At 36.3% G+C, this 17,646-nt stretch overlaps 1 protein-coding gene and 1 long non-coding RNA gene across 31 annotated transcripts in view; one reads left to right on the plus strand and one right to left on the minus strand.

Annotated features, from left to right (window-relative positions):
• LOC140615097 (uncharacterized) overlaps window positions 1–10,593 on the plus strand; it is a 125,264-nt gene extending 114,671 nt beyond the window's left edge. For all 5 annotated transcript variants that reach the window (XR_012015775.1, XR_012015771.1, XR_012015773.1 and 2 more), the window contains one exon: window positions 9,667–10,593. This is a non-coding gene — a long non-coding RNA (uncharacterized lncRNA). The remainder of the gene's footprint in view (window positions 1–9,666) is intronic.
• Window positions 1–17,646, minus strand: part of DLG2 (discs large MAGUK scaffold protein 2) — a 1,975,849-nt gene that overhangs the window by 768,797 nt on the left and 1,189,406 nt on the right. For 2 of the 26 annotated variants that reach the window (XM_072794867.1, XM_072794856.1), the window contains exon 1: window positions 5,349–5,858. The exons of 21 other annotated variants lie outside the window; for them this stretch is intronic. In XM_072794867.1, coding sequence (XP_072650968.1) covers window positions 5,349–5,657 — 309 coding nt within the window. In that variant the 5' untranslated portion in view covers window positions 5,658–5,858. Of the gene's footprint in view, window positions 1–5,348; window positions 5,859–17,646 lie in introns of those variants that run through there. 3 more of the 26 variants (XM_072794860.1, XM_072794869.1, XM_072794863.1) reach the window with 3 other exon arrangements.

Genomic DNA, 17,646 nt, shown 5'->3' on the forward strand with positions numbered 1-17,646 from the left:
ACTACTCTTTTAATGTTGTTGGGAGAATTTTAAAAAATGACTAACATATAGCCCTAGCATAATGCTACACACATTGTGGGTGTGGTGAGTATTCAATAAATCTTATCACCTTTAGTCTTTCTTTTCCCACCTTCAGTACTATGTCTCTACTTGTCCACGTCTAGAGAAAATGCTTGCTTCATGTCAGCATCTAGAAGAAGGGGTGATTGAAATGTTGACCAGGTAGCTTCAGATCTGCTCAAGCTATGCCTAGAACTTCAATTCCCCTTTGGTGTTATCTTTTACTCTCTTCTGTTTCCTTTGCCTGGGGGCAGCTGGTGTTTCCTAGAGACTAAAAAGTCTTATTTTTCCTTGGTAAGGGGCTCTCTTTCTGGAAAGAGTCAGTAGAAGCAGTTGCAGAGTTAAAACCAGCTGTAGATCTTTCTGGCTGGGCATAATCTAAGCCTGAGACTTCAGCCTGGGGCAACAGTACTTGGACAAAAAGGTTCTCTGCACTCAAATTGCTGCAAACTGCTGTTTCTGGAGGAGCTGCAAAGAGACCCTTAGGGAAGATTTACAAAATTTGGCTAAATGCTTCAAATGCTGTTGTTCTAGCAGGATATTGCTGAGAAAATCTAGTATCACCTACCTTTGAATATAAGTAAATGAGAATGCTACTTCATCAATACAATTCTATTCTCTCTCTCTCTCTCTCACTCTCTCTCTCTCTCTCTATATATATATATATATACACATATATATGTATTTTATATATGTATATATATGCATTTTTATATATGTGTATATATAGACACACACACAACTATAGTGTGTGTGTGTGTGTGTGTGTGTGTGTGTCTATGCATTGTTGTAAATCTCTGAGAACCCTGAAGGGCAAAATGTCATCTCGTCATCATGTGGTGCTGTGCCAAATGTTTCTGGACAGTTGCCTAACCTAACTCCTTCATCATTAATAAGTAAGACATCAAAAAATTCAGTGAATAAAGCAGAAATCCTAATAAAGGACCACAATTCTGATAATTAATTTGTTGGATGCTCAGTTCTCTAGGTTAAAAAAGCATAATTTGGGTATCATTAGTAATAAAAAATACCACTTATTGAATAATTCTTATGTATGAAGCACCATGCTGGGCTCTTTTATATACAGTACTTTCAATTCTTATTACATTTTCACATAATATAATTTTATCATCCTAAATTTTACAGAGAAGACAAATGAATCTTACAGAGGTTAAGGAAGTGAAGTCACACAGAACTAGTAAGTTCAGATTTAGATTGTCTGGCTTTTGAAGTATAAATCTTTTCCAAAGGCTTCCCATTAACTAATGAATGTCAGTTGACAGAGTCACAGAATATTAGTATTGGAAGAAATATGGGAGTTCATTTAGGGAATCCGTTTTCTTAGAAACAGAGAAACTGAGGCCCAGAATGATTCACTGACCACAAAGCCAAACATATGGACAGTGGCAGAGCAGGTGGGAATTCTTCAGTGACTGACTCCATGCTGCCAGCTTAGTTGAGTCCTCATCAAAGCCCATAAGACTCTTTGTGACCAAGCCCTCCCCATGTCTTCAGCCCCAGCTCTCGATGAACCTATTTTCTAGTGCCCAATGTTCCAGGCAAACAGAACTCCGAGCAGTTCCACACAGCAGCCAAAGTTTTATAGGTATTTCTATTTTTGTTATTTTACCTCCAAAGCTTATCTCTCTTTGCTCACTTGATAAACAGAAGCATGTTACTTCAAGGTTCAATTCAATTCAGCCCAAGGATCACTACCTCGAGGTCTTCATCAATTCGCTTATTTTTCTCTTCCTAACCAGTCAGATATGATGAATTAAGGAACAGTGCCTTAAACTTATTATGTTAATCAACCCTCGCTATAATCCTGAGTTAGGTACTATTTTTATGATCATTTTATAAAACAGAAAATCTAGGCTTAAAGAGATGCAGTATCTTTTAATAAAAATAAAATTAAAGAAATAAATACATAAAAAAATCCTGCTTTTTTACTCCCCCATGGTTCCTCTGTATCTTGAATATCTATCTACTATGGACTTTGCAGAACTCCATGAAACTTGTTTCACTTCCAGTTTGTGATTTATGATGATATAATTCTGTATATATAATGATACATTATTTACTAAATATTATATACCATCGCAGGCCATAAGTTCCACAAGGTAGAGATAGTGTTTCCTTTGTTTACTATTATATCCACAGGCCTCACAGAGCACCACTTGGTAAGCACAGCTGAATGAACAAATGAAGAATGAATGAATAAAGTACAAATGCATAGAACTCTGGTCTTTGAATCTCTACTGTTCTGTGCTGCCTCCCCAGATCAGTCTACGCTGGGGAGAAATGCCACATAAGCAATGATGGATATTCTTCCCCCACCCACCCATCCACCCAAGGCCAACACTATTATCCCAGATGTGCATTCTAGAACTCACTTCTGGACACTATAATTTTCCATTTTCTTACCTATTATTATGGTTATATTAATTCTACAGATCCAAACAGAATGAAAACTTATTTGAGAAAGGACAGAAGCTGTTTTTTAGTCTTGCTGAGGAACAACATAATGACAGTGTCCTGTTAGCACACAGCACCCCAAATAACAGGAGTTTGGCAAAGAGCCTTGGGAGGAACTCAAGTCATTACCATGGCCCTCTATTACAGCAGCCGGAAATCACACTGCTGATTTCCACGTAATACAGCAAATATCTCTGAGGGCATGATCCCAGATCCCAGACACTTAATAGCCCTCAGGCATGTTCTGTACCACATGTGGGTCCCTAAGCTATTCTACAGCATGCACTCTCCTCCTTTCCACTTTATCAAAAATTCTAAAGTTTAGTATTTAGTATCATTAACCTCCATACTTCATTTCACAATATTTCACAGGGTACCTCTAGTTAATTTAAGATGTAAGAATAGTATCACAAAATTCTCAAAACAGACTTAGCTTTTAATTGACACATATACATACATCTAGACACACAGAGTCTTATTTTTGTGATAGTATATATGGGTGTATAGTACCTATATACCTAAAATACCTGTGTATTTTAAATATTAGGCTTATTCTATAGATGCATATATAAATGAACACACACACACACATATATATATATACATGTATTCACATAGATATACACACATACATAAGCATTTTAGAACACTTATAAGAAGTAAAGGAAATATATTTTCTATGGAGAAAATAAAACATCATTTGGAAGAACAAGATAGTACTTTCTGGATGAGAAAAGAATAATATAGAACTTTAATTTTTATATGTATATGCATGCCTACATGTATTTATTCATATACTCATATATATATGAAATTATGTTAATATGTACAAGTATTTAGGTATTATAGAGATATTTAAATACATATATTAAAATCTATGCATAGCACTTTCACAGGATTCAGGCGGTAAAAGGTTGGAAGGGTCAGGTGTCACAACACTAAAGACAGTAAAAGATATGGTATTGTAATGCCAATATTTGGGGATCATTGTTCTTCCTAGCCAACAATAAAGTACATATGAATAAGAGAGAAAATATATAAAATGTGTATGAAAAAGAATGGGAGATGGGGGCTGTCTCAATTTATTGCCTTCTAATATGTCACTGGATCTTTAATTATCAGTACAGAGAGTCTATTTCAATCCTTTAAAGCATTAAATGGCTATAAATTTAAGACAAGTAGGAGGCTGACTTTGTTAAAAACCAAGGAAAGGGAAAGTTTCTCTTGACTGATGAAAAATGTACAAAGATTTTGAGAGCATGGTTATTATAATGTACAATTAGAGATTTTGGTTTGAAAAATTATCATTTGTGAAATGGCAAATCTTTTTACATCTTGGATAAAAAGAATTGTGAAAATAAAACAAGTTTGCTTACCTACTGTAAAGCAAGTTGGTTTATTCTACTCTGCAAAAACTATGAGCTAGATGTGTGTTTGTCTTCTTTGCCTATGAGAGCCTTGAGAATCTAACATAATCGACACAGAGAAATACTTTAAAGACATTTAAATGCATGAGTTTGTAAAAGAATATATAAAGACTTCAAAATTGTCATGACTGTTTTTTCAGTTTAGAATTCACATTAACTTTAAAAAATAACCAAGGTTCCAAATAGCAGGCTCATTTTCAAGCTGAACCAGTTTAATACTAAAATGACAATATATTCTTTATTTAAATCAAGATACTGAGATGCATGATATTAATTCATCACGTATATGCAACTGTATCATTAAGGTTTAGTGATATATGATATTCTTGGAAGTTCTTTTTAAAAAACTAATTTTAAAACTAAAATGTTCTCTACACCTCTCTCTCAGATCATAATGTTTCACTCCTGATCAATAGCCATTTCTCACTTCTGCTAAGATTGCATTCAAATCAGGAAGGAATTTTTCTTTTTTCTGCATACAGCTTTTCTTTTTCAATGGATATTTAAGAACTATTACTGTTCTACATTTATGACAGTGATTACAGGTGCACTTTATTTAAATTTTACAGTGTTTACAGGAAGTTGTCTTCCCTCTTCTGGATGAGGGCAGGAAAAAAAATGAGCCAATTTCATTTCTGATAAAATGCCAGTAGTTTGGGGCAAGAATAAGCTAGGAATTAAATTAAGGGAATCTGCACATCTGCTTCAGAAATACATTATGGAAGAAAGAGAGTTATAGTTTTTAATATAAATAACTTTATTGCTTCTCTATGAATAAATAAAATGTTTCATTATTTTATTCTAAGTGTAATCATCCTCTAGTTTGCTCCCAATTATTCCTTTTGTTTATAAAATGAATTATTTAGTACAAACAAAATTTCTTCCCTATTACTGAAAAGGTATACAGTATTATAAGAGTAAAATTAGAATAGCACACACCAAATCCCTACTTTCCATATGGAGAAATAAATGCCCTTTTATGATTAAAGAGTTGGAAAGTATCTGATTAAAGTTCATTTTTTCTCTCCCTCAAAGAAATAAAATGAGGCAAGGCAGGACAAAAAAAGTTAATGATTCGAAGTTGAAGGGCTGCTAAAAGCCTACGTTACAGCATAGTAAAAGCATCTGAGGACTAGAGAAGTTGAACTTGGGGAAAAGTCACTGCAAGAAACTGAGCACAGCATCTTCGGACTTTCACAGACCACCCAGAGGTGTGAGCTCCAAACACCTGTGAAAATGACAGGTTCTCCAGGCCTACCGTTTCCCAAACAGGCGCCCCCAACCAGCAAGGAGGACCCAGCAAAGTTTCCAAACCATGCTACCCTTACACGGCTTGCTCTCAGTTTCCCCCGATATTGAAGGGAAAGTCATAAGGAAAAGGCTCACCTGTGTTGGGCTGAACCAACCGTGTGCGCAGGCGCAACGCTCCCCACAAGTCCCTTTGCCCTTGGTGCTCGTCTTGTGGGGGCTTTTCCGCACACTGTCCCACAAAGTGACCAGCTTGGTCCTGTTTGAAGCTGGGCCCCCAGGTCCTGAAGAGGGCATGGTCTGAGAATTGTACCCAAGCCCCTGGGGGCTCCTCTGCCAGCCACAGGCGCAGTGGGCATCCCTGATGAGTGTGGGGGCGCTCCTGCCGGCATCCATCCCATCGGACCCCCGGCTGCAGCTGTGTTGCTTGGTGAGGTATGCATTCATACTGCACTGATGCCTACTCTTTCCTTTGGTCAGCTCTGCACAGGAATGTCTCCTCCCTCACACCCCTTTCTTCCAGCAGTTGTAAAAGTCTTTTTTTTTTTTTTTTTTTTCCTCCCGTGGATCCCTCAGTATCTTTGACAGCTGCTATAAGCAGTGCATCGTGGGAGCAGCGAGAGCAGCTCCGCACAGCATTATCTGCGGGCTGGTAGCTCTTTGTCAATAGATGACTCAACTCACAGAGCAACTTGACAGTATCCCTGCTCTAGGCAGAAGCAATCAATGCTCCACACAGCTGGGCTACAAGACTGTACACTGTGTTACAAACCCTTTTTGGATGGAGCCCCACAGTAAAGAATACTCTTTGCAATTTGGCATTCTGGCTTTTCCCTCTCCTAGATGAGCCCTACACAAAATACAGACCTCAGGAAAGAGAGCTCCTTATCAGACTAGTAGGACCCTTCTAGGCTGAAACAATACAGGACGCGCAATTTAAAATGATGGGAAAGTTAACCTGTAAAGAAATTTCCAACATGTACAGGAATCACTTAATCTAGAGAGGTATTTGCCAAGACACAGAACAAATCATGAGGTAGCTACGTAAGAGCGTCAATATTAACTCTAAACAACATTAACTTATTTAGGAAAATCACTGAGATCACAGCATTATACTATAGAGTCCTTTAAAATTTGGAGGTTTAATTTGTTTTAGATGATGATTATACGTTATAATTCAAACATATATTTTTGTGCTATGAATGATTATTAATTCTTTCTGATTCAAAATAAAGCAATTTTCAAAGTTCAAAACTGATGGGTTGGCTTATTTTAACATAGTTTTTTTCCTTACCCCAAATTATTCTGAGGATTTCCTTTCAAATACTTTACCACAACAAATACATTCACCACAGAGAGAGTCTGCATTTTAAAGTGAAAGACACATCCAACTCTGCCATCCAGTATTTTGCTTTCCACAGACAGAATTTTCAAATTCTTTCACTGGAAAATGAGTGAAATCTATCCAATTTAAAGCAATTGCCTTCCAGAGAGGACATGATTGTTTTAAAATTTTAGTATGATTGCAGACGCCATCCATAGTATTTTTAGTAAAGAGAAAGGCTAATTACTAGAGCATTTAGAATTTTTATTGTGTTTGAAACTTTCCATATTGGTTGCCAAAATGTCTATCCTTATCACATATCCCTGAGGGAACAATTTTGGTTTGATTGGGATATAAGCTGCCATCTATGCAGCACCAGACAACAATGATATAGTCCCAAGATATAATGATTTTATTTAATGGCCATCAGATCCACCTTCACACTGCTAGAGTAGCGTAGACATCATTTCTAACTGAATTGGCAAAATTCTTATTTCAAAGGCTGGGATCATAACGTATTCTACATTTCAACACTAGAACTCCCTGGACAAATCATTGCTATGTATTAAAGCCCTGAAAGGAAGGAGTAGGATCTACTCTTCCTATGTATTGCCATAAAAGGGTTCTTTTCCAAATTCTGCACAAGGGGTTGCTATAAGTAACTTGCCTGGCAACATAGGCTTCAAAATACCTTTGCCTAGTAATAATGACCCATATGTGTAAGTTCAAAGGGCAGGCCCTGGATTGCTATTGACCTTTATTTTTTCTTCCCCAAGCACCCAGCATGCAATATGCCCAGTATATAGCAGACTTATAATAAATATATATTTTTGGGATGGATGAATGAATGGTTGGGTGAGTGCATATATGGAAGGAAAGAATGCAGGAGCTGACTAACATGCCCTAAAAATAATATTTAGTCCAGCAATGATCCAGAAACTTAAATTATTCCTTTAAGGTTAGCTTTAGTGTTGGTTTTGAGGTGGTAAGGAAGTTTGCCAAGAAAAAAAAGAAGACTTGAACTGTTGGTTAGAAATAACAATGGCATTAATGATCTTTGTTCCTGAAAAAGAATCCAGAAATTAAGATCAATATCTAAAACAGGAAAATTGAGGCAAATAGATCATCATTTGATACTCAGTGGGAACAAGGACAGAATATAAACCGGATCTCTTCTCCTCTCTGCTCTCTCCTCTCTTCTCTTTCTGTCTGTCTCTCTGTCTCTCTCTGTCTCTCTCTCTCCCTTTCTCTCATTTTTGATGCTGGGATCAAGGAATAATGCCTGAAAGAACTTCTAGGTCAAATAAAGCCCTAGAGAATTTCATATTTGTCTGGTGTCACCATGATGCATGGCTATACGATAGGACTTGATGCGATATGGCAATACTATCACCCCCAAATGAGAATGTCAAGAAGTGATAAGTTTGACTCTTTCCAGTCTTATCTAACCATGGATGCTTCTCTAGTCTTTCAGGCAGATATCATTGCTCAAAGGCCCACTGCCATCTTTAGGAAATGCTTGCCCTGTTCTCACCCATTTGCCTCTCAAGAATCAATCTGAACAGGAGTCAGTGTGAATCCATTAAAATTTTGTAATGGTGTGTGGAGTTTGCAGCAAGACAGAAAATATCCTGGCTGGGGATTACACAATGATATTATAAATCTTCATAAAGACCTAAATGTGTTATGAATGGGTTGTTTGGAATGAGCTATTTCTTCCCATTACAAGGACAATAGAATTTTTGTTTTACTATCCTCGGTATGTCATTTCTACACAGATAAATAAACATCATACATTGCATAACTAATTTTACTTTCCTCCAAAGATCTTAAAGACCATAGCAAACTATTATTAAATGTATTATAAGACTATACATTGAAGTTATTCTTTCACTTTAACATATGTAAAATATACCCAGCCTCCTGCCTTCCCCTTTGCCCCATTTTTTTTTTCTTTTCAAACATGACGTTTGGCTTTCTAAGTCTGATGACAGACCACTTAAACAGATAAATATGTTCAACTACCCCGCTGTACTATGAGACAGGCCTACTAATTAAAGATAATTCAATTTGATCAACTGTAATTGGACAATTGTAATGACCATGAGATGACATGAAATTCTGGCCAAAGGAGAATTAGTGGTGCACAAGTACATATCCTACTTATCATTGTGATTTAACATGGGCAGATGGTGCACCGGGTAATGCCTAGATGAGATATATCTTACTGACCTCTCTTTGACCTGACACTGACTCCACAGAACAACCACTAGTTTTAAAGCCAGGGCTTAAAACTAATATCCGGCTTGATTTGTTTAATAAAAAAATAAATAGCAAAGATGAATTACTAAATAAATTGTGCCATACTAAAGCACTATGCAGACTTTGTTTCCAGAAAAAAATTTCCTTCAGGCATCCTCTGCATATGGGAAATGAAAATATTAATTACGAAAGAAAAGCTGAGTGCTTGCTAAGGAAGGACTGGGTAGCACAAGCCCTGTAGCAGCTATAAGTAATGTATGAAATAATTTAAAAAAATATTAGGTAATAGTTCAAATTTTTCTTGATTTGAAAAGTGTACACAGTTCATTCCTCTGGCTGCAGATTGGAAATGTTATAAATGCCAACTAATATTCTTCGACATCTAATAGCCCTCAGCCTAGGCAATCTCTAGATTGAAGCATATTCACCTTTGGAACTAAAAGAGAACCAAGAACATTTAAAGTATTTTAGGCCTTAAAATTATTTCCAAAATACTTAAATCAATTTAATTATAATTCTTCTAGGGCAGAAACAAGCAAAAATTAAGAGTGTGCAAAGACACATGCCAAATTGCTATAGAGATTTAACCTGAGCTAAGGATTTAATAGAAAGTGGGAAAAAATTTAAATGTCCCCAAATACATTCTCACTAATGTACTTGGATTTGAGTGGGTATTGATGAAGAGGGGATCGGTCTGAATTAACAAGGATAAAATGTAAAGTGGTTTTCAGGAAACGCAGATTTATTATATTCTAACACATACAGTGACACTATTAGAGAAATAAGAACACAAGTTATATGATATTTCTTAGAGAATCTGAAAGGAATACTAAAAGAAGGTAATAATCATTTATAATTTACATATTTTAGCAGCTGCATCTCAAAGATGGACTGCACTACTACAGGAATTTGTTTTCATCCTTCAAGATTAACCTGATGTCACTTCTATGAAGCTTTCCAAATCCCCCTGGCCTATTTAGTTGCACTCTACGGTGTTTGCATACTTGTCTGTGCAAATATCTTTCACGCTTGTCTATTTTCCTCGATCACTGTGATGACCAATCCCATCTAAGCTAGCATCATTTCTCTGTAAACCTGGTGAAAGAGCTGTTTAACTTGTCTCTGGCATCTACCCTTACTCCTGTTCATTCTCCCAAAGTGGCAAGAGGGATTTCTGAAATGTGAAAATGATCAGGTCCTACCCTGCTTGAGAGCTTTCAGTCAAGTCCCATTCTCTGAGGGTCTTTATCCCCACAGAAAGAACAGTCTGGAAAGCGGCATACATGGTCCTTAATCATGTCCCGTGTGACCTGGCCTCTGCTGTTCTCACCAGTCCCAGCAGTGCCTCACGCCCTTGTCCTATCTTCCAACCACACAGCCCTTACCTACCTGCACTTGGTCCCACCTGTAGCCACTGCACATGTTCTCTTCCCCTCTCCACAGATTCATTCCTGCCTACCCTTTCATAGTGTGAATCCCAAGACAACCTCCCCAAATCCACCCCCACAGTGCAATCTAAGAGTAAAGATGGGCTTCCTACGCAACATGGCTCCAAAACAAACCTTCATCCCTGCCAGCTTGCCAAACCTAAACTTCTTCTATTCAGAAATTCTGGAATCTTCCCCGCGTTCCAGGGCTCAACTCAAATGTCACCTTTACAAGAGAGTATTCCCAGGACACTGTTCCTCCCCTTTCTGGAGCACGTCATAGCATTCTCTCGGTGAAACCTCATTTTACCACCTGTGCTTCTTTACTACAACGCTTACAACAACTGTATTAAAATCTGTCATTACGCTATCATTTATTTTGTGCCCTTTTCCCCAAACAGAGTGTAAGTAATGCCCATTAGGGAAGGGAAAGGGCCCTCATTTGTGAATCCGCACTCTCCAAACCAAGTACAAAGTAAATGTTAGTATTATTAAAATAAATCAAACAAGAAAGAAGATACCAAAATAAGCATACCAAAATAAACATTTGGGTCTGTGTTCTTTAAAAAAAAAAAAAAAAAAAAAAGATTTTATATATTCATTCATGAGAGACAGAGAGAGAGAGGCAGAGACACAGGCAGAGGGAGAAGCAGGCTCCATGCAGGGAGCCCGATGGGGGACTCCATCCCGGTTCCTGGGATCATGCCTTGAGCTGAAGGGAGACGCTCAACCACTGAGCCACCCAGGCGTTTGGGTCTGTGTTCTATCTCCCAATGTAAAATGAATAAATAAGCGCTTGAACCTAAAAACAAAACAAAATAAGACCAAACAAATAAAAAAAACCCAATGTGCTTTTAAGGCCAGCAATTAAGTGAAACATTCACTATGGCTGAGAAGCCTAACTGTATTAACCAATTTTTTTTTTTTGAAGATATTTGCTAGTGGTCTTCTAATGCTAAGAAATTGAAACAGCTTCTGTTTATTTTAGCAAGATATTCATTCATAAAAGTTGTACTTCCTGACAGCTGGGCTTTTCTTTCAAGCATCCTCAAATTGTTCTCCCTTTATAGATAGATAGTGTAAAAGGGGGAGGGGCTTCCCAACTCAAAAGCCAGCCAGTGGGAAAGCAGGGAGAGGATTCCAAACAACAGCCACCAAAGTCACACTCCTCTTAAAATGACATAATCCAAAAGATAGAGTGATTTCACAAGATATTAAAGTGTGTACTAGAGAGCAGAAAGGCAAGATGACATCTTCTCTTCCTCCTACCAATCGTTAGAAAGTTAAAAAAAAAAAATCAGCAGCATTATCACTCATAAACAAGTATCTCTTTTAGTTTCTTTTTTTAAAAATTGTAGTAAAAATATACAATATGAGATCTACCCTCTTAACAAATTTTTAAGTATACGGTATTGTTAACTTTAAACACAATGTTGTACAGCAGATCTCTAGAACTTTCTCAGTTTGCTTTTTAAAAATTCTATGCTCACTGAACAGCTTCTCCCACCACCCCCCATGCCCCTGGCAACAACCATTCTGCTTTCTGCATCTATAAATTTCACTACTTTAGATATCTCATATGACTTGCAAGCATGCAGTATTTATCTTTCTGTGACTAGCATATTTCATTGGGCATAATGTCCTCAAGATCTACCCATGTTATCACATGTGGCAGGATCTTCTTCTTTTGAGGGTAGATAATATTCCTTATACTACAATTTACTTATCCATTCGTCTGTCGATGGACATTTAGGTTGTTTCCACCATTTGGCTATTGTGAATAATGCTTCAATAAACACAGGACTGTAAATATCTTTTTGAGATCCTAATTTAATTTTTTTGGATGAATAGCCAGAAATGTGGTTTGAAATATGGTATATATGGTACATCATTTATGGTAATATATGGTAGTTTTATTTTAATTTTTTAAGAAACCTCAATACTGTTTTCCAAGGTAGCTGAACTATTTTGCATTCTCACCAACAAGTATTTTCTGGTTTTTGTTTGCTTGGTTTGATAATGATCATATTAACAGGAGTGAGCTTTGTCCTTCTTTCTGGAGACTATTTTGGCTATTCAGGGGTTTTTCTGTACTTCCATATAAACTTTAGGATTATCTTTTTTTCTATTTCTTCAAAAAATATATTTACAGAGATTACATTGAATCTACTACTTTGAGCAGTAGGGATATTTTAAAAATGTAAGCCTTCCAACAGAGGCAGTAATTTCTTTGACATTGGCCATAGCAACATTTTTTATAGATATGTCTCCCGAGGCAAGGGAAATAAAAGCAAAAATAAACTATTTGGACTACCTCAAAATAAAAAGCTTCTGCATAGCAAAGGAAACGATCAACAAAACTGAAAGGCAACATGATGAATGGGAGAAGTTATTTGTAAATGACATATCCAATAAAGAGTTAGCATCCAAAATATACAAAGAACTGATAAAACTCAACACACGCACACACACAAATAATCCAATTGAAAATGGACATGAGACACAGACATTTCTCCAAAGAAGACATCCAAATGACCAACAGACACATGAAAAGATGCCCAACATCACCCATAATCAGGGAAATCCAAATCAAAACTGCAATGATGTATCACTTCACACCTGTCAGAATGGCTAAAATCAAAAACACAAGAAACAACAAGTGTTGGTGAGGATGTGGAAAAAAGGATGGGAAATGCAAACTGGTGCAGCCACACTGTAAAACAGTATATAGGTTCCTCAAAAAGTTAAAAATAGAAGTACCCTATGATCCAGTAATAACACTAACTGGGTATTTACCCTCAAAACACAAAAACACTAATTCAAAGAGATACATACATCTGTATGTTTATAGCAACATTATTTACAATAGCCAATCATGGAAGTGGCCCAGGTGTCCATCGATAGGTGAATGCACAAAAACAATGTGGTATATATCTACAATTGAACATTATTTAGCCATAAAAAAGAATTAAATCTTTCCATTTGCAATGACATGGATAGAGCTAAAGAGTATAGTGCTAAGCAAAATAAGTCAGTTAAAGACAAAGGCCATATGATTTCACTCACGTGGAATTTAAGAAATATAACAAATGAGCAAAGAAAAAGAGAGACAAATCAAGGAACAGACTCTTAATTATAGGGAACAAACTGATGATTATCAGATGGGAGGTGGTAGGGGGAATGGATGAAATAGGCAATGGGGATCAAGGAGTGCATTTGTTGTGATGAGCACTGGGTGATGTGTGGAATTGTTGAATCACTGTATTGTACACCTGAAGCTAATACAACACTGTATGCTAACCATACTGGAATTAAAATAAAATCTTAATAAACAAAAAAATGTTAAGTCTCCAATCTATAAACATATTTGTGTCTTTTTCAATTTCTTTCAACGTTTTATAGTTTTTGTCATGCAAATCTTGGTTAAGTTTATTCCTATTTTATTCTTTTTGATGCAATTGTAAACGACATTGTTTTCTTAGCTTCCTTTTTTCTGAAATATTTTATTTATTTATTTGAGACACAAACACGGGGAGGGGGGAGCACAAGCAGGGAGGAGGGTCAGAGGGAGAGGAAGAAGCAGACTCCTTGCTGAGCAGGGAGTCTGACATGGGGCTCAATTCCAGGACCCTGAGATCATGAGCTGAGCTGAAGGCAGATGCTTAACTGACTGAGCCACCCAGGCACCCCTTGTTTCCTTAACTTCTTTTTCAAATTTTTAACAGTCAGTATACAGAAACACTAATTTTTGTATATTGATTTTGTATCTTGCAAATAGTTTGTGTGGAATCTTTAGGATTTTCTATATATGAAATTATATTATCTGCGGACACAGATAAATTTAGGATTTTCTATATATGAAATTATATTATCTGCGGACACAGATAAATTTAGGATTTTCTATATATGAAATTATATTATCTGCGGACACAGATAAATTTGCTTGCCTTTTTGCTCTGGTTAGGATCCCAGTACAACATTGACTAGAAATGTTGGGAATGGACATTCTTACCTTGTTCCTGATCTTAGAGGAAAAGCTTTTAGCTTTCCCCCATTGGATATGATGTTAGCAATGAGTTTTTCATATATAGCCTTTATTATGTTGATATAATTTCCTTCTTTTCCTAGTTTGTTGAATGTTTTTCTCATGAAACAGTAATGAAATTTGTCAGTGCTTTTTCTGCATCTATTGAGATAATCATGTGATTTTTATCCTTTGTTCTGTCAATGTGGCATATTACATTAAATGTGTTTTGTATGTTCAACTATCTTTGCATCCCAGGGATAAATTCTATATGGTCATGGTGTATGATCCTTTTAATGTGCTGGGGAACTCAGTTTGCTGGTATCTTATGGAGGATTTCTGCATCTACTTATCAGAGATATTGGCCAAAATTTTCTTTTCTTGAGCTATCTTTTTCTGGCTTTGATAACAAAGCAATGTTGGCCTTATAAGATCAGACTGAACATGTTCCATCCACTTTAAATTTTTGGAAGAGTTTGAGATGGACTGGCCTTGATTTGTTTTCAAATGCCTGTTAAATTTCACTCGAAAAGCCATCTGGACCTGGGCTTTTTGTTGTTGCTGTTGGGAAGTTTTAATTATTGATTCCATCTCTTTACTAGTAATAGGATCTGTTCAGATTTTTCTATTTCTTCATGATTCAGTCTTTGTGAGTTCTTTGCTCCTATGAATTTATTCATTTCTTCCAGGTTACCCAATTTGTTGGTGTATAATTGTTCACAGTACTCCCTATACTTTTAACTTCTGTAGCACCAATTGAAACATCTATTTTATTTTTTATTTTATTTGAGTCATCTCTCTTTTTTAGTTAATATAACTAATGATTTGTCAATTTTATGTTTTTTAAAAAAAGTTCTCCATTTCATTGATTTTTTTTCTGTTGTTTCTTGACATTCCATTTTGTTTATTTCTTTTCTAATCTTAACATTTCCTTCTGCTAACTTTGGGTGTAGGTTTATCTTTTTCTAGTTCTGTGGGGTGTAAAATTTGGTTGTTTATTTGAGAATTGTTTCGTTTTGTTTTTAAATGTAAGCATTTATCACTATAAACTTCCTTCTTAGAACTGCTTTTGCTCTATTCCATAAGTTTTGGTATGTCACGTCTTCATTTTAGCCTTTAATATTTCCAAATTTCCAATTTGCTTCCTTCTTTGATCCATTGGTTGTTCAAGAATGCTGTGTTTAATTTTCAAATACTTGTGGATTTTCCAGTTTTCCTTCTGCCATTGAGTTGTAGTTTCATTCCACTGTAGTTTGGAAATATGCTTGGTATTATTTCAATCTTTTTAAAATTTGTTAAGACTTATGACCTAACATTTGATTTGCCTTGTAGAATGTCTTATGTGTACTTGAGAAAAAAGGGTATTCTGTTGCTATTACATGGAATGCTCTGTTATACATCTAATAGGTCCCTTTGGTCTATGATGCTGTTCAACTCTTCTGTTTCTTCTTTGATATTCTGTCTGGATGTTCTATCCATTAGTGTGGTACTGAAATACCCTACTATCACTGTGTTGTTGTCTATTTCTTCCTTTAGCTGTGTAAATGTTTGCTTCAAATACTTGGGTGCTCTGATTTGGGGTGCATATATATTTATGATTGTTATCTCTTCCTGATGAATTGATCTTTTTATCATTATATAAGGTGTTTCTTTATTTCTCTTGACAATTTTTGACTTTGTGTATTTTGTCTAAGTAAGGCCACCCCTGCTCCTATTGGTTACCATTTGCATGGAATATCTTTTTCCATCCTTTCACTTTTAGCCTACATATGTTCTTAATTCTGAAATAAGTCTCTTTTACATAGCATACAGTTTAGCATTTTTTTTTAAAGATTTTATTTATTTATTCATGATAGTCACAGAGAGAGAGAGAGAGAGGCAGAGACACAGGCAGAGGGAGAAGCAGGCTCCATGCACCGGGAGCCCGATGTGGGATTCGATCCCGGGTCTCCAGGATCGCGCCCTGGGCCAAAGGCGGGCGCCAAACCGCTGCGCCACCCAGGGATCCCTAGTTTAGCATTTTTTTAATCCACTCAACCACTCTATTATATCTTTTGATTGTAGACTTTTAAAGTAATTATTGATAGGTAAGGACTTTTACTTTTAAAGTAATTTTTACTTTTAAAGTAATTATTGATAGGTAAGGACTTGCTATTTTGTTCATTGTTCTGTCTGTCTTGTAGCTTTTTTGCACCTCTTTTCTTGTTTTGTTTTGTGTTTCATATATATAAATATCATATATATATAAATATATATAATATTTTATATATGTATTTTTGGTAGTCACATGCTTTGATTCTTTTCTCATTTTCTTTTGTGTATCTTCTATAGGTATTTTCTCTGTGGTTATTTTGGGGCTTACATAAAACATCTTGTAGTTATAATAATCTGCTTTAAGTGGATAAGCTGACAATAATTGAATTTCAACTATATACAAATAGCTTATACTTTTCCTTCTTCCCCACAGTCAATGATATCACAAATAACATATATTATATTGTGCATTTATTAATGTATTTTTTAGTTATAGTTAATTTTTAAACTTTTGTCTTTTAACACTTTTAGTTCTTTTTTTTTAAGTTTACTTATTTATTTATATGACACAGAGAGAGAGAGAAAGCACTATCAGGGCGAGCAGCAAGCAAAGGGAGAGAGAGAAGCAGGCTCCTCACTGAGCAGGGAGCCGGATGTGGGCTGGGTCCCAGGACCCTGGGATCATGACCTGAGCCAAAAGCAGACAGCTTAACAGACTGAGCCACCCAGGTGCCCCTTTCCTTTGGTTCTTAATACAGAAACTGTAACACTGAACACTGAATTTAGTGCATCAATATGTCTGTGTTCAAGCCTCAATAAACTTGAAAGTTAATTTAAATATTTAAAGTCTATTGATTTAGATTGGGGGGGGCAGGGCTCTTGGTGCTTGATCAGATTCTTGGGGACCTAACATGTATTGTTTCCAAGTGCTAGTCTTCCTCATTATTACAATGCTAGATACTCTACTGACTCTTTTTCTGGTTTCTAGGACCTGACAAGATAGTATGGGAGAGTGTGGGGGTCCCCAGGCCAGGCAATGGCACATGTCATCCCCTGTGCTGGGTTTCATGAGGAAGGAAATGCATGATTAATGAAATGTACAAAAATAACATTATGGTGGTGACTCATAACTGAAGAGAAGAGAGACGGAGGAAGGGGAGGAATAAAAAAGGAAGGAAGCAAGCAAGGAAGGAAGTTAAAAAGGGAGAACATAAAGAAGAAAGAAAAGGAGGGAGCCAATAGCCACAAACTAAAGAAAGAAATCTCCCAGGAAAGATAAAGGAGTGAGGTTTGGTAATGCTATGCACAAAATCAAACTGAAATAAACATAAACAGACTTTCTTCTGACTGTGGACAGTCTGGCAC

Source organism: Canis lupus, chromosome 23 (genome assembly GCF_048164855.1).
Source record: "Canis lupus baileyi chromosome 23, mCanLup2.hap1, whole genome shotgun sequence".
Taxonomy (NCBI): Eukaryota; Metazoa; Chordata; class Mammalia; order Carnivora; family Canidae; genus Canis; species Canis lupus.